The 22648-nt window shown below is 33.9% G+C and overlaps 1 protein-coding gene across 5 annotated transcripts in view; it reads right to left on the bottom strand.

The window, feature by feature from the left end:
- FAM126A (family with sequence similarity 126 member A) overlaps nt 1-22648 on the bottom strand; it is a 129160-nt gene that overhangs the window by 26681 nt on the left and 79831 nt on the right. For 3 of the 5 annotated variants that reach the window (XM_037836884.1, XM_037836887.1, XM_037836888.1), the window contains exons 3-9: nt 18930-19031; nt 13630-13809; nt 12643-12723; nt 12019-12134; nt 10968-11063; nt 2581-2697; nt 437-524 (exon numbers count right to left, since the gene is read on the bottom strand). In XM_037836884.1, the coding sequence (XP_037692812.1) occupies nt 437-524; nt 2581-2697; nt 10968-11063; nt 12019-12134; nt 12643-12723; nt 13630-13809; nt 18930-19031 (780 nt within the window). The remainder of the gene's footprint in view (nt 1-436; nt 525-2580; nt 2698-10967; nt 11064-12018; nt 12135-12642; nt 12724-13629; nt 13810-18929; nt 19032-22648) is intronic. The other 2 variants (XM_037836885.1, XM_037836886.1) reach the window with 2 other exon arrangements.

Genomic DNA, 22648 nt, shown 5'->3' on the forward strand with positions numbered 1-22648 from the left:
TTAACATATTTTAAAAAAAGAATACTCTCTTCAAGGTATTTCATAAGATGATACAACTCCTCTAGAATAAGAAGAGTTCAGAAGGAAACCAATGGTTAAAAATAGCATGGAAGTGATGAAATTTAAAATTTCCAAATATTAAATTAGATTTCCCAATGCCTAATGCTAATTAATAAATGTAGCCAAAGCATGTTAAGGAGAAGATTCCTATCAGTTAAAAAAACTATCAGGTTATCTAAAAAATAAGTCTAAAGAAATTTTCAAATTTTATTATATATACCTTTTCAAATATAAAATTTTCCTAATATAACAGAAACTTAAATCACTGAGTATTGATAACATACAGTATTAATGCACAATGAATGCCTACTTCTCAATTTATAGTTCTAAATTGACAAATCTTAAATTACAAGATTTATATAAATGAGATACCCACCAGCAATGGCTCTGGATATAATTCCAGCTGGGCTCTGTATATAATATCATCTAATGCTTTTTGAGCCAGATCCCATTCTCCATTATAACTGTAAAATTAAATAAAGAAAAAAGTATATGCCTTTAAATTAATTTTATATAACTGAGCAAAATATAATAAGAAACTTTTTCTTTACTCAGGAAAATAACAGCTCATATTAGCACATTGCTTGGCATTCCACACTCCTTAAAAATGTATTTTTAAATCTTTGAATTCCTTTCAATTGTATCTGAAAGCCTACTAATAGCAAAGAAAATTTTAAAGATGTATATTTCTTTTCTAAAGAACATCTCTATTTATAGAACAAAAATTCAAAAAGCTAAGGCATTCAACGCATTTTATACTTTCAAAGTAAGTCAGAGCATAACAAATTATACACCTCAGAATAATGTTCAGAAAACCTTAAGGTAAAATTACTCTGTAACTCCCACAGTTTTTATGAGAATCTACAACAACTGAGGCATGCAGTTTTCTATGTAGTTACTTCTTTGCATTCTGATAGTCACTAGAAGAATATATGATATATGTTGCAAAAATCAGAGAGGTTTCCAAGAAAAAAGTGTGTGCATATATATATACACTTTATATATATATGCATAAATTATATATATATGCATAATTTTCAAAGATATAGCCAAACCCTTCATAAACATTAGCTAAATGACAAAAATGAATAGATATAACGGCTTGATCATCTGCCAACAAAATTAATAAGTATCAGTTGTTACATCAAGAGTGCAAGTGAGGCCTAGAAAGAACACTGCTCCCACCCAAGAAACAAGATAAAGTCAGATAATCAACAAAATCGTGACTTTTCACGAACCCATCCAAGAGCTAAGTTCATGGGCAATGAAGCAGCCTAAGCACAGGTGCTTCTACGGAAATGAGCCACAATGCCAGTGGGTAAGAAAAACTCAGCTAAAATTTTTAACAAATTGCTAAAAGCTAAGTGTGGGCTAACATGAGAATACAGACTCTCTGGGAACACATACAAGGGGAGCTTGTGCCCACTCCCAGATTCTTCTCCATAAACTTCACTTAGTGCTCACAAGAAAAACCGGGGACAGGGCAAGACACCAGAGAAAGCTTCTCTTGGTGGTCCAGGCCTGAAGAAGAGTAGCTGCCCATGCAGGAAAGGTACAGAAACCCAGACATTCTTCTCTCATGTAGACAAAAAGTGTTAAGCCTTTGGGGAAAGAGCAGCAAACTCTTTCAGATCCAGGGCAAAGGTGAAAACCCACAATAACTCTGATGGAAAGAGAAAGAAATAAAACCCCTACCCTTAGGAAAGGATCAGGAAACCATCTTGTGCTGAGACCAACAGAGGTCTCCTACCACTGTGGAGGGGCAGGATCACTGAGAAAGCAGGGCATAGAACTTGCCTAAGACTGGAGCTGGACCAGGACAAGAGAGAACACCCTCTATCTCCACCCTCCTCCCACTCAGGCTACTATACTCTAGAAACAAGCAGACAGTAGTCTACTCCTGGATATCAGGCAAGAATGGTGGAGACAGACCCTCTGTGAGGTACAGGCATATAGAGAAGTCAAAAGTTGAAGATGGAGCAGGAGTATTGAGAAAAACTCTCTAGAATCCAGCTCCCACCTTAAGTACTAGGTAGAACTACAAAGTAAAAAGCTTTACAGAGTAAAAGGCAGGGCTCAAAGAAAAATACTAGCACCTAAGGCATTAGGCAAGACTGACCATCAGTATTTGAGAAAATAATATAGTAAACTATCTCTGATCATAGAAGCTCTAAACTGTTCTCTTAAAGCTAAAATTTCTGGAACCTGGAAAAAAGATATTCAAGGGAGAAAAAGCTATATGGAAATTGTAGTGGAAAACAAGTAATGAAGAAAGGGATTATGAGTATATTTAGGTTTTGCTAATTTTCATTCTGTTCTGGAATTAAAGAAAGATGAAGTATTTTAATTGAGTATAAATCCTTCAGAATTTTTAAAGATATGCCTTAAATAATTATTAACAAGATCTTAATTCATACTCTTTCACTCAAAATATGCTAATTATGTTTATGTACTGAGGTTATAAAATAGTAATATCTCCAAAAACATTAAAGGTTTACTTTGTATATGAGATAAACTTACAATGCAAAATAAATCCCTGTTAACATTTGCACCATGAATTCTGAAGAAACTGGTATCCTGTTACTTATACCTTTGTATTTTCTTACATGTTGTCGAGGATATCCACAAACACAGATTCTAGAAAGACCAGAATAAATATATATTTTAAATCAGTTAAAGTTTAGGTAATTTATATTTTAATATTTATAAGCCAACAATGTGTCAGCTATGCTGTCATAACAAACCTAGATTTATGAAACAAGACATCTTCCTAAACAGAATATTTGCTGGTAAATTCTTGAGTAAGTTAGACCGGAAAAAATTTTATAAAGCTACAGTTATGTTAATATATAGCAAGTGTTGAACCAGATTCTCATGGTTGGGTCATTAATTTTGGTCAATTCAATAACTAATAATTTTCAGCTATAGCAGAACCTATTCCATGGAACTTGGCACCCCTGCTATTTCTGACAAATGACTTGACATAAACTGCAGGCTCCCAAAATACTCTAAAATTACACTCGAACCTCATAGTGTACACCAAAATAAATTTCAGATGGGTTAAAATTTTAATGTTAAGAAACTACAACAACAAAAAAAAACATATTCTTTAGAAGCATGAATATGACGTTTGGTGTCTACATATGACACCAAATGTAGAAACCTAAAGAAAGCTCAATAGATTGTACTTAAATTTTTAAAAGAAACTACCACAAAGAAAACTGAAATGCAAAGGAGCATTTATTATAATGAGGAATATTTATAGTTAAGGAGTTAAAGTAAAGGAATATTTATTGTAGCAAATAGGAAGCCACCGAAAAGTCCGATACAGGGGACCAATTATATAAATCATTCACAGAATATGATGAAGCTTACACATGATGTTTTGAAAATCTATTTAAATAATAGAAAAAAACTACAAAACAACACATGCAGCATGATCCCATTTTGTACTAAACAAATAGGGGTATGGTGTATGTCACTCCAAAAAAATATATACAAAGTCATAATTATCTCTGAGCTGTGGAATTACATATGGCTTATTTTCTTCTTTATATTTATATATAATTTCTAAATTTTCTATGACCAACATGTACTGCTTTAAAAATAAACAGTAAGTTTCTATCTTAATAAATATATATGTACATACTGAAAAATAGCTGCCTTTTAATAATATGCTGTGGTTGGAATAATACAACCCTTATTTAATATAGTACTAGCCAATAGAGTGTAGTTATTTATCCCCTCCATCTCTGCAAACATTGCCTGGAATTCAGAATTTCCTCTACTCAATGAATCTAAGCCTTCACTTTAAAATGCCCAGGTACATCACAGACCTTTTCAAAAATTATCCCCCTCAGAATACCATTAATTCAAAACAAATTTAAAGACTAAATATAAATTCAGTTTATATAGGAGGATCTCAGAAGTCTTTAGAACCAAGCGTAAAAAGTAAACAGGAAAACAGAAAAATTAGCTGCATGTGAAATGAAATCATCTCAAATTTTGCTTCATTTTACAAAAGCTTACACGTAAACTAGAAGAGACTCCTCTTACTCCTATTATCTAAAAAAGCAAAATTAGAAAAATTTATTTTCTTACACCTTCTACCTTTATGATAGTGATCATAGTAAATAATAAAGAACCAATGTATAAAAGACAGGATTTTTTAAATTAATTCATCTATTCATTCAGCAAATATTTATTAAAGACTTATATTGTGTCAGACATTAAGAATATTTCCTGCAGAGATTTGCAATCCTATCATAGAGACTGTGAGGTAAACAAATACTTGCAATTAACAAGTTACAGAAGTGGCAAAGGGAAGAGTGGTAAACTCTGATGGGAGAAGGCTCCCCAGAAAAAGATTTCTTGGAACTCTCTTAAAGAAAAGTGGTATTTTCCAGGTGGAAAACATAGGAAAGGGGAAAGGCAAAGAGGGAAGAAGCAGTATGGCATTGAGGAGGTGGAAAATTTTAGTAGGATGGAATACTAAGATAATAAGAAACAACAAATGTCAGATCATGGAATCTTTTATGATCTTCTAGGCTTTATCTTGCAGGCAATGGGAAGCAACTAAAAGTTTTTGTTTTGTTTTAAGCAAGAGAGCGATAATATCACTCAGGCTACAATGGAGAAGATCATTAAAAACAGAGGGTGACAAGGAGGAGCTAAGATGGCGGCATAGAGAGGAGTGGAAGACTGTTAGGCCCCGCCTTGAACAATCCATAAACAACCAAAAAACTAGTAAATAACCTGGAATAATTGCAGGGAGACAAACGTAACTGTCCACTCATCATCCACCAACCTGAATTGGGAGGAATGCCAGAGATCACAGCATAAAATCTGTAAGTAAAACTGCAGACCTGCGCTGAGAGCTGAGAGCCAAGAGCCCCTCCCTCACGGAAGCCTTGCGGTGTTAGAGAGCGGCACTCTCTCAGCCCAGCTCCAACTGGGGTTTTAATATTAACCGCTCAATACAGACAGCAAATCCCCAACAAGCACACAGAGGCTTTTGGTGACAACTGACCTTGGGAGAGTCAGGGGACATATCTGTCTCAGGAAGGGGAGCACAGAGGATCAGGTGCTATCTCTGGCTGACGGGTGAACCTGGGAGCTTTTCTGTCCCTTTCTCTCTCTGTGGAGAAAACCTCAGCCGTTTTCAGCCTGCAGTGCTTTGCAGTAAAGACAGCCTCAGCCATTTCAAAATCAGCAGAGTCAGAGAAACAAAAAACTTACTGACATGCAGATGACCTCTCTGGAGGGGGCATAGCTTCCCAAGAGGAAAGGGAGGGGACCAGCTCTACTGCCTGCCTTTCCAGAACCAGATCCCAAAGCCTGGGGGAGGAGAGCCACAGGCCACACCTTCTTAGACCAGCTGGTGACAGGCTGACAGGTGCACCTGCTGGGCAGAAAAGCACAGGTGTATCAATCCTCTAAGAAAAACCATCAGGGAAACCAGATACTGAATATTTCCTCCTTCTGTGACCTGAGCTTGTTCTAGTCTGGGAAAACCTGACTGGGGTGGCTTAGGAGGTCAGATGCCTAGACAACAGAAAACTATAACCTACACTAAGAAAAACGAAGTTATGGCCCAGTCAAAGGAACAAACGTACACTTCAACTGAGATAAAGGAATTTAAACAACTAATGCTAAATCAATTCAAAAAGTTTAGAGAATATTTCGCAAAAGAGATAGAGGCTGTAAAGAAAACACTGGGCATACATAAGGCAGAAATCGAAAGTCCAAAAAAACAACTAGCAGAGTCTAGGGAAATGAAAGGGACAACACAAGAGACAAAAGACACAATGGAAACACAACAGCAGATCTCAAGAGGCAGAAGAAAACACTCAGGAACTGGAGAACAAAACACCTGAAAGCCTACACGCAAAGGAGCAGATGGAGAAAAGAATAAAAAAATATGAGCAACATCTCTGGGAACTCAAGGATGAAACAAAGTACAAGAATGTACATATCATTGGTGTATCAGAAGGAGAAGAGAAGGGAAAAGGGGCAGAGGCAATAATAGAGGAAATAATCAATGAAAATTTCCCATCTCTTATGAAAGACATAAAATTACATATACAAGAAGCGCAGCGTACTCCAAACAGAACAGATCTGAATAGGCCTATGCCAAGGCACCTAATAATCAGATTATCAAATGTCAAAGACAAAGAGAGAATACTGAAAGCAGCAAGAGAAAAGCAATCCATCACATACAAAGGAAGCTTAATAAGACTATGTGCGGATCTCTCAGCAGAAACCATGGATGCAAGAAGGAAGTGGTGTGATATATTTAAGATACTGAAAGAGAAAAACCGCCAACCAAGAATCCTATATCCAGCAAAGCTGTCCTTCAAATATGAGGGAGAGCTCAAAACATTTTCCAACAAACAGACAATGAGAGACTTTGTGAACAAGACACCCGCCCTACAGGAAATACTAAAGGGAGCACTACAGAGTGATAGGAGAAGACAGGAGCGTGTGGTTTGGAACACAATTTGGGGAGATGGTAGCACAGCAATGTAAGTACACTGAACAAAGATAATTATGAATATAGTTGAGAGAGGAAGGTTGGGAGCATGTGACACACCAGAAGAAAGGAGGAAAGATAAAGAATGAGACTCTGTAATTTGGTGAAATCTAGAGTGTTCAACAGTGGTGATAAAATGTACAAATATGTTCTTTCACGAGGGAGAACAAGCAAATGTCAACATTGCAAGGTGTTAAAAATGGGGAGCCATTGGGGGAGGGATGCAATCAACATAAAGTAGAGACTGTAACTAACAGAATCATTGTATTATGCTTCCTTTAATGTAACAAAGGTGATATACCAAGGTAAATGCAGATAAGAGGTGGGGATAGAGGAGGCATGTTAGACACTTGACATTGGTGGTGGTGTTTGACTCTTTACTTTGATTTAAGGTTACTTTTCCTTTTGCTACTTCCTAGCTGTCATTTTTTTCCTCTTTCTTTTGCCTCTCTACCTTCTTTGACTCTCCCTCCTGCCTTGTGGAAGAAATGTTGATGCCCTTATATAGATAGTGGTGAAGGTGGTGAACAAATAAATATGTGACCATACAGAGAACCACTGATCCTTTACTTAGGATGGAATGTATGGTGGGTGAACAAAAACATCTTAAAAAAAAAATAGGTTGATGACAAAACCTCAAGGGCAATATACTGAGTGAAATAAGCCAGACACATAAGAACAAATACTGCAGGGTCTCACTGATAAGAACTAATTATAATATGTAAACTCATAGACATGAAATATAAGGTACCAAAATATAGGATGAGGCTTAAGAATGGGGAGCAGTTGCTTAGTATGAGCAAAATGTTCAACTAGGAGGAACTTAAATGTTTGGAAATGAACAGAGGTGTCAGTAGCAAAATGTGAGAATAACTAACAGTGCCGAATGGTGCGTGAATGAGGTGGAAAGGGGAAGCTCAGAGTCATATATGTCACCAGAAGGAAAGTTGGAGGTCAAAAGATGGGAATGTATAAAACTGAATCCTATGGTGGGCAATGTCCATGATTAACTGTACAAATATTAGAAAACTCTTTCATGAACCAGAACAAATGTATGACAACACAACTAGAAGTTAATAATAGAGGGGCATATAGGGAAGAAATATTTACCTATTGCAAACTATATACTACAGTTAGTAGTATTTCAACATTCTTTCATAAACAGTAACAAATGTACTATACCAACACTATGAGTCAACAATTGAGGGGGGTTGGTTAGGGATATGGGAGGATTCGAGTTTCCTTTTCTTTTTCTTTTTTTTTTTTTCCTTTCACTTTGTTTCTTGTGTGGAGTAATGAAAAGGTTCTAAAAATTGAACAAAAATTAAGTACGGTAATGGATGCACAGCTGCATGAGGGTACCAGGGCAACTGATTGTACACTTTGGAGCTTTGGATAATTGTATGATATCTGAACAATCCCAATAAAAATTAAAAAAGAAAAAAAAAAAAACTTTACTCAGACAATGGCAACTGACTCCAGGAGTTTTTCATTTATCAATGAAAGATTTTTTTTTAAGTAAAAACCTAATTATCTATTTTAATCTTAATTCTAATTATAGAATCAAAAATCTGAAGTGGAAGAGGTCCTCTATCTTTCACTCCTTCAATAAGCAATTATGAAGGTTCTCCTATCTGCTAGGCACAAAACTCTTGAGAATACAGCAGTGAACAAAACAAAGTTCCTGACCTCATGGAGTCTCCAGCAGTTGCAGACAACATCAAATAAACAAACAAGGTAACTATAGTGTTACAAGTGCTATAAAGAAATAATCTGGGGTGGGAAGGTGCTACTTTAGAAAAGATAGTCAGGGAAGGCCTCTCCAAAGAAGTAATATTCAAGCTGAGACCCAAAATAGTCTAGTCCTATCCAGTTGTATAACTAAGTGATAATCTCTTTTTCTTCTTTTCTCATTCCTTCATTTAATACTTAAAAATTCTCTGATTAACTCTTCAGTTCTCTGATCTCACCATTCAAGGATATTCTTTTGTTCTAGACCCTTCATTGAGTTTAAATAAAATGTAGAACAAAAACAAAACAGAAACAAACAAAAAAGCTATGTGCCACATAAATGCCCGAGTCTCCATTCATCAGTGCTCTATCCTTAAGTTCTGTGACTTGTTTTTACAAATCCAAAACATAAAGACTCAACCTTAAAAAAAAGATAAGCCAGTTGGCATAATCTCTGTGTTTTAAGTAAACTAACTCTACGGTCACATACAGATATCTGCAAAATTCTTAAACCATGTTAAAATAAAAACTGTTTGAAAGGCATCAAAACATTTCTGGGGGAAGTTCTGAGTATCAATTTGTAAGTGAAACACTTTTCCTGTGATTCTCATTCTCTGCTCATTCTTAAAGTGGAAGTAAACTTTTGAGATTGCTGTCTATATATTCTGAGTTACAAATCTGATTAGAAAGAAGGCCCATTCCAGTGAGGCTACTTGGATAGTTCATTTATTCATGAATTTACTAGAACCTAAAGGAGAAAAGAAAGTTAGGTTAACTACTATTATCAGATCATGAGACCAGTGAGGAGAAACTAGCCTGAAAAAGGGAAACAATTGTTTTTCTGATTTTTAATTTGAGAACTATTTAAAATTTGGTCCAATTCTACTTCATTGCCATCTAGATAAAATACATAGAATAGGAAATAAAACTAATCAATTTCCAAATCTCTTCCCTTTTCTGCTCTGCTTTTAAAAAGTGGGGAGAGGAGAGGAGAGAAGAGGGGAGAAGTAATAATAAGGGGAAAAGAAAAAAAAAAAAAAGAATTGCCTAAATACTAATGTACATTTTCTGTCCTCATTCTATTTTTATTAAAAGGGGCCTAATAAAGGCTGCATTTTCTATCAATTTCCTCAAGAAAACATCACACACAAAATAGTGCTCATGTAGTTGGAGAAAAGATTATTTTAATTGGGCTGTGAAGGATGGGCAAGATTTAGATAGGTAAAAAGAAGTTTACAAATAAAATAATAAGCAATGAAAAGTAAGTTCTTTCAACAAGGAAGGACCTAGTATAAAGTATGTTCTAAATTGTTTTAGTACATAGGAAAATTTTCACTGGACCACAGTAAAACGAGAAACAGGAAAAGCTAAACTTATTCCATTTTCAATTTACCAATTATTTTCCTTCTCTGACAACCTTCCCCCTTTTTGGTATTAAAAGTCTCCCTTTTAATGATATGATGTTGATGATAAATGTTTATGATACAATGACTTGGCAAATTTTAAAGTTGGTAACACTATGTAGATACCCAACCTGTTGCAGGTTTTTTGAACTTTTATAGATCTGTTAAATATAGATCCATAAAAGTCTGGGCACCTCTGCCTTTAAGTGCTTTAAAGTAAGATATATATTAGAAAGAGTCAGTAAGTGTGAGAGACGGCATAGTGGTGCCATCTTTCAAGGTCCAGGATTACACTCTAATTTAGGAATAATCTCAAGACTCTCTCCACTTCTCTAGCTTCTCTACCAAGCCCCAGACCTTGTTATCTCCATTCTCCCTCTGGTCCTGCATGGTTTTCTATTCTATTCAGAATCAATTTCTGTTGTGTTTATTGTTTTATTTTGTTTTGATTTTATATGATTTGCTTTGATCTTTAAGTATTGCTCTATGTACCCTCCTTCTAGTTGCCTTGCAAAGTTTTATTATCTAAATAACTTCTATAAATCAAACTATTTTACAAGTTCCTTAATTCCACATTTTTCTTTACTTACTTGAATCAAAGGTATTTTCTGTCTTTTTTTTTTTGCTTTTTTAAAAAAAAGGTAGCATTTTCATTACAGAAAATTTAGATAATCACAGAAAATCACAAAGAAGAAAAAATAAACCATAATTCCACCAATTAGAGATAATCATTAATATTCTAGACATATTCAACCAGTGGAATGGTATGGAAACATACCATATAAACTGTCATTAAATATTCTTCTATATCAAGATTTTTAATGTTTACATAGTATGTCTAAGGACTATCATAATTTATTTAACTAATCCCTTGGCTCTACATTTTTAAAATAAGGAAAGTTTAAAACCCAGTATTTCTTACCTATTTCTTGGTACAAAACAGGGACTAACCATGAGTCAAAAACTGAAAGGTCCTAGTTTCATTTCTTAGATATAAAGTATGATACTTTTCCAATAAGATACTATTCCATTTAAATGTTATTCCCCTTTACCCTGCTCATAGCATTCTTTGTGACTATCATTTACAGGAAGCTTTGTATGTGTTGCACAGTTTGAGCTTTAAATTAACTTATTTAATGTGTTAAACAAATGATAAAACAGAACAAAAGTAACCAAGTATTACAAACTAAGAATCCTAAATCATATATTTCCATATTTAAAACATGTGAATTTTAATTTACCTTGAACAAATTTGACACAGTGATTGAAGAGAAACACTGGGCATATAGGTTAAGGCAGCATTGTAACACAACAAAAGGAATGTCAACACTTCAAACCTAAAGATAAACCAAAAGAATACTTACAAATCTTTAGAATTCTAAGAAGTCAAACATAATTAAACAGTCATCAGGAAGAGTTATTATGTGACAGAACAGGCCTCTAAAATACAATCACACCAATGATATAAAACTAAAAAGAAAAATAAGACTTTCCAAGTAATAGACATATGAAAATTATTTTTAAAATACAATGTTCCACATCTTCCTGCCCAAAAGGGGGATGCAAAATGAAACAAAATAAAGTTTCACTGGCTGAGAGATTTCAAATGGAATCAAGAGGTCACTCTGGTGGACATTCTTAAGTACTATATAGATAACCCTTTTTAGGTTTTAATATATTGGAATAGCTAGAAGTAAATACCTGAAACTATCAAAATCCAACTCAGTGGCCTTGATTCTTGAAGATGATTGTATAACAACGTAGCTTACAAGAGGTGACAGTGTGATTGCGAAAACCTTGTGGATCGCACTCCCTTTATCCAGTGTATGGATGGATGAATACATAAATGGGGACAAAAACTAAATGAAAAATAGGGTGGGATGGGGGGGATGGTTTGGGTGTTCTTTTTTACTTTTATTCTTTATTCTGATTCTTTCTGGTGTAAGGGAAATGTTCAAAAACAGATTGGGGTGATGAATGCACAACTATATGATGGTACTATGAACAGGTGACTGTACACCATGGATGACTGTATGGTATGTGAATGTATCTCAATAAAACCGAATTTAATTATTTAAAAAAATGCAAAAAAAAAAAAAAAATACAATGCGCCAGAAGACATCTGAAGCAAAATAAGCAACAAATCTGAAAGAAGTGTTTTCCTCTTGTATAAAATGATTCAATATTCAAATGAATTGTTACACATATATCATTAAACATTATTTATAATTTAATGAAATAATTTTTTAAAAATCAGTATGATTGGACAATAATTATGTCTCCACAGTATACCTATTCTGTGCTGTTAGCATCTCCCTTTGAGGATGAGGTCCACTGTACACAACTTTCGACAAACCATGCTGGGATAGAGCACTCTCAGTCAGAGCCATGGAACCAATGCTGGAAGGCTATGGAAAAGACATTTAAATAAAGAAAAACTATAGCCATTTTGCTGAAAATGTGATATTTGGAAATATACACCACTAAGAATGGTTGCTATGAACATCATATATCTTTAAAATAAATATTAAGGCTGCCTACCAAATTTTCTGCTGAAAAGATTTAATAAATAAAAACCAAACCACAAATAAGATATAAAAAGTAGTTCAACTTCAAATTTCCTACCACAGTAATACCCAACAGCCAAAATAAAAATTAGATTAGTCTTATCCATCAGGAACAGGAAATAAAAATATTTCAGAAAGAATACTTGCAATAACACTCTTAATATCAGATTAAAGTTTAATGATTTTGATTTCTCATTTCACTTTGCAAATAAAAATTACTTTGTGCAGCATTACATAGGTTTTGAGGTACAAACAAATTGATCAATTTTCCACCTCAATAACTAAACCCTAATTTATGGTAACTTCAAAACTTAAGACCAATAAACCTACTTTGAGAAAATATACTTACTTCATGATATACAGATGGTTTGGATAAAGATGGAATTGTAAAACTCAATACCTTGCTATGTCCCTGTTTGTCAACTATTTCCTACAAAAGTGAAAGAAAATATCTTAAATTTAAAAGCTAAATTTAAACTGTTAGTCTACGTGAAAAAAAAAAAGATCTGAATACAAAGGAATTTAAGTCAACTAAAATTTTAAACCATGATCATCTATCATCAATTATTCATGAACACCAGTAGTTACAATGTGTATCCTTCTACTTTTAAAAATTACTAACATACAGTTTTCCGGATGACTGAAAGATAGATATATATCCTTACTAATCATTATTTTTCCATATGCAACAAGTTATATTTTCTAAATAAATTAACATATTTATGAAACATGTCAAGAAAAGGACCTTAAATTTCTTTTCAATTTTAAAAAGTACAAACTTTAAGTATCTAGAATATCATGCTAATGAATATACCAACACTAATAATAATGCAAATTATTTATTAAATCAGTGGTGCAAAATCTGGAGACAGTCAAGATTTTATGAAATTATTACTGCTGGATATTTTAGCCCTTAACATTAGATTAGATCTTTACTCCCAAACTTTTTGTGAAGGTCAGAAACAGATAACTCACAGACAATGGACTTATGGTATACAAAACTGAAAATTCAACACTAATATTTTCAGATAGCTCTATAAAAGAATTGAAATGGTCTTTCAGCCTAAAATCAATCCAAAAAGGTATATTCATCTGATTATATGTAGGTCCATATGCCTCCCAACTATCGTAAAGTTGTTTTGGGGAGAATGAGCTGGGAATCATTTGAAGTAAGAAAAATATGAGCTTTACAAAATGATAAATAATTGCAAATTTTAAACAGCTCTGGTGAAAACAACCATGCTTACTGCTGATGCAAGAAAAAAGAAACAAAGAGAAAAAAATGTTTGGGGTATGCCTTTTTCCTAACATTTGGTTAACTACATTAAATACAAACCAAATTGTAAACCCCTAGAAGAAGAGCTTCGATGCATCCACTGCTGTGCACATTTCTGCTGGCTGAGATTGCAAGATAGCACCAAATCAATTCTGGGAGAAACTGCAGTGTAAATCGAAGCAACCGTTCCTCTCCACTGCGATAGAATTCAAAGAGCTGGTGACAGACGGGTTCTAGCAACTGGAAAAAATATAAAACATTAATTCAATGACTGAATAGTATTTGACTGACATTGTTATATGAAATATAAAAGGTTTTTCCTGCTGGATACAATGTTTAAAATGTTTTTGAAGCATAACTATTCACTAAGCTGTTTAAGTAAACCTTGTGACTCTGGTGGAAGCACAAATAGTACAAATGTATATGGAAGCACTAAAATATTTTCTAACACCAAGGTAATATTGTTATTAAAATATGTCTTTTTCACTTCTTAAAATAGCTGAGTTGTAGGACATTTCTTCCTTAATATCCCTCTTCCTAGTATAACAATATGCCAATAAATAAATGACTGGCTTCAGGGTTGAAGAAATTGAAATGGGAATCCTGGGTAGTTACTGTCACAACTTACAATTGAGCTTATAATTAGGCAGCATCTAACAATACAGACTGGTTGTGAGGGGTGGCTGAATTATTCCAGAGACCCTAGACCTGGATCCTTATTGCCCCTGGATAATATAACATTGCTGTTAGTTTGTTTTAAACATGATTTGGAGTTATTGATAACCTTTCTTCTTCCCATCCCACCCCAACGTTATCCAGTTAATATAAATGACTGTATCTTTCCAATGGACAACATTTTTTAAAAAATAAGAAAGGCAAAATAAGTGACTCTCATAGGCAAGTATCATCTTAAAGCATATACAATGATCACATACAAGTCATAATCAATATGTCAAGATATTCACAGGGTACTGAATTGCCAAAGAAACCATAAGACTATTATATTTTCAACGAACTGTACTTCACTAACTTAGGCAATAGATTTAAGGAGTATTTTTTTCCCAAGCTCAAAATGGTCTTCGGGGAGCAACAGTATCAGTGTGGTCATGGCAAAGGTAACAGGAAACTGAAGAGGTAGGCGGTAAAGTAAACTGATTCACACATAGCAAGAAGTTTTTAGGATAGGAATTTGGAAGAATGGGGTTTGGGTGGCAGGAAGAAATGAAAAATTGATCCGGGAATGTTTAGCTTTAGGGATACCTCTAAAAAATTTCTTTGTGAGCCAGTCAGTAATCTTGCATTGTGAAATAATATCCCTTATCTCTAAATCCCTGTGAAAGTGTTGATTGAATCAACTGAGGTAGTCTAACAAGCATCCGCAAAATTATGAAAACTTACTTAAAAATGTATTCAAGAGATTTGCATAAAAGCATAATCAGTTTTAATCAACACACACTCAAAAGGCTTTATAATCTGTTTAAAATCCAAAATTAAAAAGGTTTTGCTTTATGAAAACAGAACAAAATGAAAACAGATTCAAAGGGGAGGTAGAAATTTTATGTTGCATTTGTATTACAAATGAATGAAAGAAAAATAACAAGCTTAAATGAAATTATGTATAGCAAACCAATCCAGATTAATACCAATATTTGTATAGTGTTTTTCAGTTTACAAAGAACTTTCATATACAGAAACCCATTCAATTTCCATAGCACTATAAGGAAGAATATCTTTATCTATACTTTCCACATTAAGAAACTGAAACAGAGGGTATACACCATGATCAAAATGACACAGCTCAGAAGGGTCAGAACTAGAGCCAGGTCTTTTGACTCCTTTACAAACATACTGGAAACATGTCAGGGGGGGAAAAAATACACACACACACACACAAAATTTGGAAAACACAGGCAATCTTTGACTTATCTAACTAGAATATATTTGAGGCAAGTAATGGAGCATTAGAATATGTTACGTTCCTAGTATCTGGGTTGAAATTTTGAATATATTTTCTCATGGAAACACTGTCACATGTGGTAGTTCGGTTTTACAGTACTATTAAAAGCGAACTGCGAGAACTGCACCTCAGGTATATTTTTATGAGTTAAATGGGCTTTTTATGGGTCTAACGGGAAATTAATCACCATGGATCTTCTCTTCTTTCCATGATACATCCTGCATTCTAAAACAATTAAGTTACAAATGAACCTTTACAACAATCCATTCATGAGTCAGGGGTCTATATCTAAGAGAGATTTCTAGTGGTAATAGAAATATGACACAAAATGCTCTTTAGTGACCAAGCAGGGAAAGAAGATGGGAAAGAGTCAAGTTTGGGTACTTTCAAAAGGGAAATCTTACAAACATTTTTTGCTTTGAATAATTACTAAGGAACATGGGTAGGAAAAAGATACAGAAAAGTTGGAAGGGCACTATCATTCAGTGCCTGAAGCCACCCCTCCCTCTGGCCTCCTTACTCCTGGAACCCCCAGAAGACTATATGTGGCTCTTTCAAAAAATAGTTGCTTTCATAACAGACTTAAGCATTGTTAGTCTCTAATCATATACCTATTTTAAAGTTAGAGTCAACTAAAAACTCCATTCAGGCAAACTGCATTGTACCCACATGGGCCTCTTGATAAGTTTCTTGAACCACACATACCCATCTCAGGGCTTTGTACTTACTTCTCCTGAAAAGCTCTTTGTCGCTGATTTTTGTTGATTTTCTCCCTCTAATGTATTCAGACCTTGATTCAATCATCACTTCCTCAGTCCCCACACATATTTCCCCTATTCCATTTTATTTATCTTCATAGCTTTTATTGCTAACTGATGTTTTATTATTATGTATATAATTTAGATATTTGCTTAATGTCGATCTCATCTACTAACACAAGTTCTAATCCATAAGATCAAGAATTCAGTCTATTTTGTTCACTGTTATATTCCCAAGTAGTTCCTTGGCACATTATAGTATTCAATAAATACTTATTAAATGAATAAACCAAATAAGAAAAAGTACTATTAATAAAATCCAAATACCAAGTTTGCTAGGCTTCAAATAACACCAGAATCAATGTTGCAAATTTCAAAAATGCTCAAAGACAACATCAATTCTTTGGCAGTATTTCCAAATTGACATAAAATGTTCCGAAGTGCAAAAAGAAGGTTATGATGTTAAAATAGATTACATTGTTACAATTTAGAACAACAATGAAATATATTTTAAGGACTGGGTTGTCTTTTAAGAATATAGAATACCACTCTCCTTGCCACATTCATCAAATTAAATACATAAAACAAACTTACATGCAAAACATCCCAAAGCAGTGCTTCTGAAAGTGTAGTCCATGAACTGAGGACTATCTACAAACTGTAACTGTCCTCAGTGATATAATATAGAAATAGAAAGGAAACATTTAGAAATTTGTATAGCAACTTACATTGCTGCAGCATCCAAGCAGGTGGACAGCAGATTTATTTGAACAGGGTACAGATAGATTAGGGGTTACTGAATTTGTGTGGTGCCTCACATGTGTTGTGAGTTGCATACTAGCTACGCAAATTAGGTATACATATTGGTCTGAGACAGAATGGAAATTCAAACAAATAAACAAACAAAAACAACAGTCCTTCACCACAAGTAGTTTGAGAAGCACTGCTTTGAACCATTTAAGAGTTGTATTTACTGTTATGTGAATAATATCCTTATGAATCAAACTAGCCAATCATAAATTTATCCCACAAATCCTTTCCAAAGTAGCCTGGTTAAAAAATACTTCATCAGAGGAATAATTTTTAAGTCTTTCAAAATACTAAACAGTAAATGATAAACTAGATTTCACTTGTTTTAAAAAAAAAAAGCAAATATAATTACTCTATTTGACGAAGTAATTCTGAACCAAACATAGAAAACCTCTAAAGAGCTTCCATCCAAATACTTTAAAAACTAAAGCCCTTCAAGGAAACAGGCTATCCAAATATACCATATTAATTAAGAAGCTTTGGGAAGGGAGAAAGCACAAGCTAAATATGATTATTCTAGTCAGTTATTCCAATTAAAGTTTTTGTCAACATGATCCCTTCTCTTTTTTTCAGCACACCAAAAATTCATGATGTTCTTTATAGCATAATCAGTAGAACCTAGGCCATTCCAGATCCATCCAAAAGAGGTTAACTATTCAAATAACAAAAGCTGACGTTTGGGTAGTTTCACTCAAAAGATACACAGATCCATATACAACGGGACTCCAAGGTATAGAGCACTTTACCACTAAATAATGAGAATAGTAGAGCCTACTGTGTCATCCACCAAGCTAAAAAGAATGACCTATCTCAGATCCCTCCCCTCTACTTTCACCCCTTCCCACTTGCCCTGCCCTAGTTAAGATTCTCAACAGCTTATGCTATTGTCATAAAAAGTTTCCTCAAGCGTCTCCTTGCTTTCAATTTTTCCACTCTCCAATCTATTCTTACAGTCACCATTCTAAAAAAATAATCTGATCAAGTCAGACCTCCAGTGCAAAAAAAAAAAAAAAGTCTAAACTACTTAAGATGGAATTCAAGGCCTCCCATGGTTGTCCTAAATCTATCTTTCCAGTCTCCCTTTTTACCTCAAGCATTCTCCTCTCATTACTCTGCATTTGTCTTTTGTTTCTTTTTTTCCTGAATGCCATGCTTTTTTCATTTCCATGCTATTTCTAATCCTTTCCTATTTCTACTATGAGTGGTGGAATTTATAAGCACCAGAATCTGAAATACAGGCTACTTTATCAGCTTTAAACTAAATTAGCTAATGAAGAAAAGAGGGAGGGGGCAAGAGGAAACAAGGAAAGATGGGGAAAGGCACCAACAGATCAAACTACTTGCCATTCCTTAAATGACTTGCCCCCTCTCATACCTCCAAACAACTATTCCCTCTGTTTGGAACATTTTTGCACCTTATACACTTGGAAAATTTGCACTTATCTATCTAGACTCAAACATTTCCTTGAAAGCATGTGTTTATTTATTTCTCCTCCCTTACTCCATCAGGATAAAGACCATGCATTACTCAACTTGGATTCTCTATTGCCTAGCATAGCAGTTGACTCATTACGGGTACACAAATATTTTATTGAAAAATAAATGAATGTAATGATCCAAAAAAAAAAGGAGGAAGAACATGTTTTAAAATGGCTTTTAGAATATGGTACTAATTCTATTTCTTGGTCTGAGTGATGGTACACTGGAGTTCATTTCATTATTGTTCTTAAACATATGCATTTCTTATATTTGTATACATATGTTAAATTTCACAATAAAAAATTAAAAATAATCATCTGAATACTATTAGCAAAATAAACTGTAAGAGTACTTACCTCACTTTGTGGCTCCTGGATAACTTTATATAGAGATGAAACTAAAGAGTCCTTGTCTTTCAAATTTGTGGCATAATTTGGTAAAGATGTTTCTGGTAGTGTCTAAAAAAATTTTTTAAATACATTTTATTTATATGAAATGTCCAGAATAGGCAAATCCATAGAGACAGAACAGCTTAGTGGTTACCAGGGTCTGGGAGAGAAGAGGGAATAGGAAGTGACTACTAACAGATAGGGGATTTATTTTGGGGTGACGGAAATGTTCTAGAATTAGGTGGTGGTGATGGTTGCACAAAATTGTGCACAACTAAAACTCACTGCATTGTAAATTTTTAAGTGAATTTTATGTTAAGTTACAGATCAATACAAAATTTGCAAAAAAAAAAAAAAAAAAAGACAACAAATAGAAAACATTCTCTTACCATCAACAAGGACAGAAATTAATATCAACACTTCATCTTTGATCCCAGTTTGGAGTTAGAAATGAGAATATAAACCATGCTTAAAGCTAGAGACATAATTTTTGTAGCACTATATATGTTACAAAATTAGCTGTATTAATCCAGCTTCTTAATAAACATGGTATATAGGATCTGAAAACATTTCAAACCTAAAAGCCATAGGAGATCATCTGGTCAGAATAACTCCTGAATTACATATTCTGATTGTTAAGCTTAGTAAACTTACTTTACAGAATTAGTAAGCTTTACTTTACAGAATTGGGGAAAGAACTTGAGACTTCTAGCCACAATGCTAAGAAACTAATTTTCCTAATGCTGTTTAAAATATGGACAGCTAATCACAGGTTACCAGCACCACCCAGAAAGGACACCATACCCAGAGGGGAAGGAGAAGCGATGAAACTCTAGTAGGGGGAAAAGTATTAGGGAAATTTGAGATAAATATTTCATTATAACCAGTGATAAAAACCTATCCTTCTGGAGCATACCCCTTCCTTATCAACATCTGTCTCACAAGACATTATTCTTTCACACTCAAATTACTCCCCTTCACCTCCAAAATGGCTAATCCTGCAGTAGACACCATGTTTCAGGATGTTCCTAAAAGTCATTCCAAAGATACACACTACTCTTACATGTTTCATATCCTTGTATTTCATTATTTAATATGGGTTATGGTATATATATATATGTGTGTGTGTGTGTGTGTGTGTATAAATTAATAATAGGAAATTAGCTTCAACTTTTATGATAAGGATATTTCATTCATTTTTACTTTACTTTTAGCTCCTTGAGGGCAACTGTCTTATCTCTCCATCCACAGCACTTAGCACAAGGCCTTGTACTCAAACCTTCGCTAGGGAAATTTATTAAAGATGAGAATAAGAAATAAAAACTGTCACTGTTTCTACTTCAGTAGACTTTGTAAAAAATAGGTCATATTTCACCTTCAGATATATAAGTGAATAGATTCTTCTTTTTTAATTTGATAAGAGACTTCTGTTTACTGGAATGGTAAATGCGAACTATTTGGGAGCCTTCCAGCATTCTCCAGCAGGGGGAAAAAAGTTGGTTCACTGAAACTGCTTACATAAAGAAGAGATTAGGGCATTCCTTAATATTTCAAAAGCATGTAACAAAAGATCTCCAAGCAACATTCCATTTCTGTCATTAGAGTAACCTAACACTGATAAAATTTATATAAAAGGAAATAATAGTCAAATAAACAAACAGCAACTCTCTAATCCTCTGAATTGAAATGAAACTAAATTATATATATAAAATAAATCATATATATGCATATATATATGACTAACTATAAAATGTGAGAATGATAAGTGAATTGGAATTTAAATCTTAAAAAATTTAAGAATAGAATATTATCATATATATTCTACCTGGATTGAAACCAAAACATTCTTTAAAAACATGAATTAAAATTTTTAGTTTATGTATCAATTAACTCTCATAAAGCAAAATTTTTCTGGGAAACTGCCAAAGGCAAAGGGGCAACTCTTTTCTAATAAAGACAAGCTCTGGGAAATACCCTGAGCCTGGGCTACTTTTACTAAATGAGAGGAAGTGTTTACCAAAAATTAGAGCAGTGAACAATTACATTTTACTTGCAATTCTGTCATTATTTTGTTTTATGAATGTGGGAAAAATTACTTTTGTCTATAGAAGGGAAGAAAACATAGCTGCTTGTGTTTATGGGGAAAGTGCTTTGAAAAACTTAAGATCTAAAAGGCCAAATGAATTTGAATATTGCTACAGCAAACATTTAAATTTTCTTGCATTGTACTAGTTCAAAAGTACTGACTGGCTTTCAACACCAGCTAAGCTTTCTCATATTTCAGAAGACAAAACTGGAGATGAAAAAGTAGTAACGGGAAATCAGTCTTGGTAAAATTCGAAGAAAAAGACAGATGCTTCATACTAAAGTATTGTTTGGCAGATGGTCTAAAAAAGGTAAGGGGGTGATATGGTTGGGTGGGAGAGAGCTAATTAAGATGGACAGATGGGTGCAGAACCAATAAACAAAACAACCCTGTCCAACAACATCACACATAAGACTGGATTTTGAGTCACATATTGAGATTCAATGACTATCAGAAAATAAAAAAAATTAAGAGTCTGCAAATCTACTAGATAAAATTATACAGAATATTAAGAAAAATACAATACAATCTGAAAGATAATGTTTTACAAATAAACTCTGAGAAGCAAGAGATTGAACTATTCATGAACTCTTAAAATAATGAAGTTCTATTCTAATCACTTTGATGGTAAATAAAGAAGATACTAATGAGGGCCCATTGCTAGGGCAGACACTGAATTGTTTTTTCAAAGTCCAAAAAACAATACTGGTAAGATTTGCAAAAAGCAAACTGCTGGTTCTATGCATTTGAGAGAATGGTGAGTGAAGTTGTGAGGTTAGTTCAGACCGCAACCATGGAACAGTGAAGAGCTAAAAGCTCTTCACAGACCACCTATTTCAATTTTTCTGATGGTAATAGTGAGGCTAGGAGAGGTTATGTGGTTTGACAATGTCATAAAATAACCTAGTGGAAGGATTAGAATTAGATCAAAGGGTTTCTGACTCCCAGCCCAGTGTACGCTGTACCTTGGCCTTATTAGTACCATGGTTATTCAATTAAACAACCAAGCACAGGCTTTTCTAACAATATGTAAATAAACCCAAACCTCCCATCTTGAATATTTTAACTAAATATGTAATTTAACATCACAAATTACTTCAAAAGACTAGTTACTCTAATTTAAAGACTACCTAACAAATTTCTTCCCAAGCACTTTTCTTTGTTCTATTTCCTGTGGCATGCTGTTGATTTTGCATGATAACTTTAATCTCTTTCTCAAACACAGAGCTAAATTCAGCACAAAATAACACAATTCAGAGTAACACTCAAAGTAATTTTCAGGGATACCTACCAACTTGACCAAAGAACAGAGAATACCTTCCCTTTAACTGACTATATTAGAGACTCAAAGATATTTAAAACTGCATGAGTTTAATCTTGGAAGTGGGGGGTGGGGGCCCATGATTTCACTTGTCTTCCCACCAATGGAAGTTTCCTTACCCTTGAAGTAAATTCATAAAAATTCTAATAAAATATTGCATACATAGTATGTTATATTGATAAAAGATTACCTAGATAATACTTACCTTTTATTCATATCCCAGTTTCTTTTAGTGAAAGATGGCATTTAGAAAACAAGATCTGGGTGCCTGATACACTC

Source organism: Choloepus didactylus, chromosome 5, assembly GCF_015220235.1.
Source record: "Choloepus didactylus isolate mChoDid1 chromosome 5, mChoDid1.pri, whole genome shotgun sequence".
Lineage (NCBI taxonomy): Eukaryota > Metazoa > Chordata > Mammalia > Pilosa > Megalonychidae > Choloepus > Choloepus didactylus.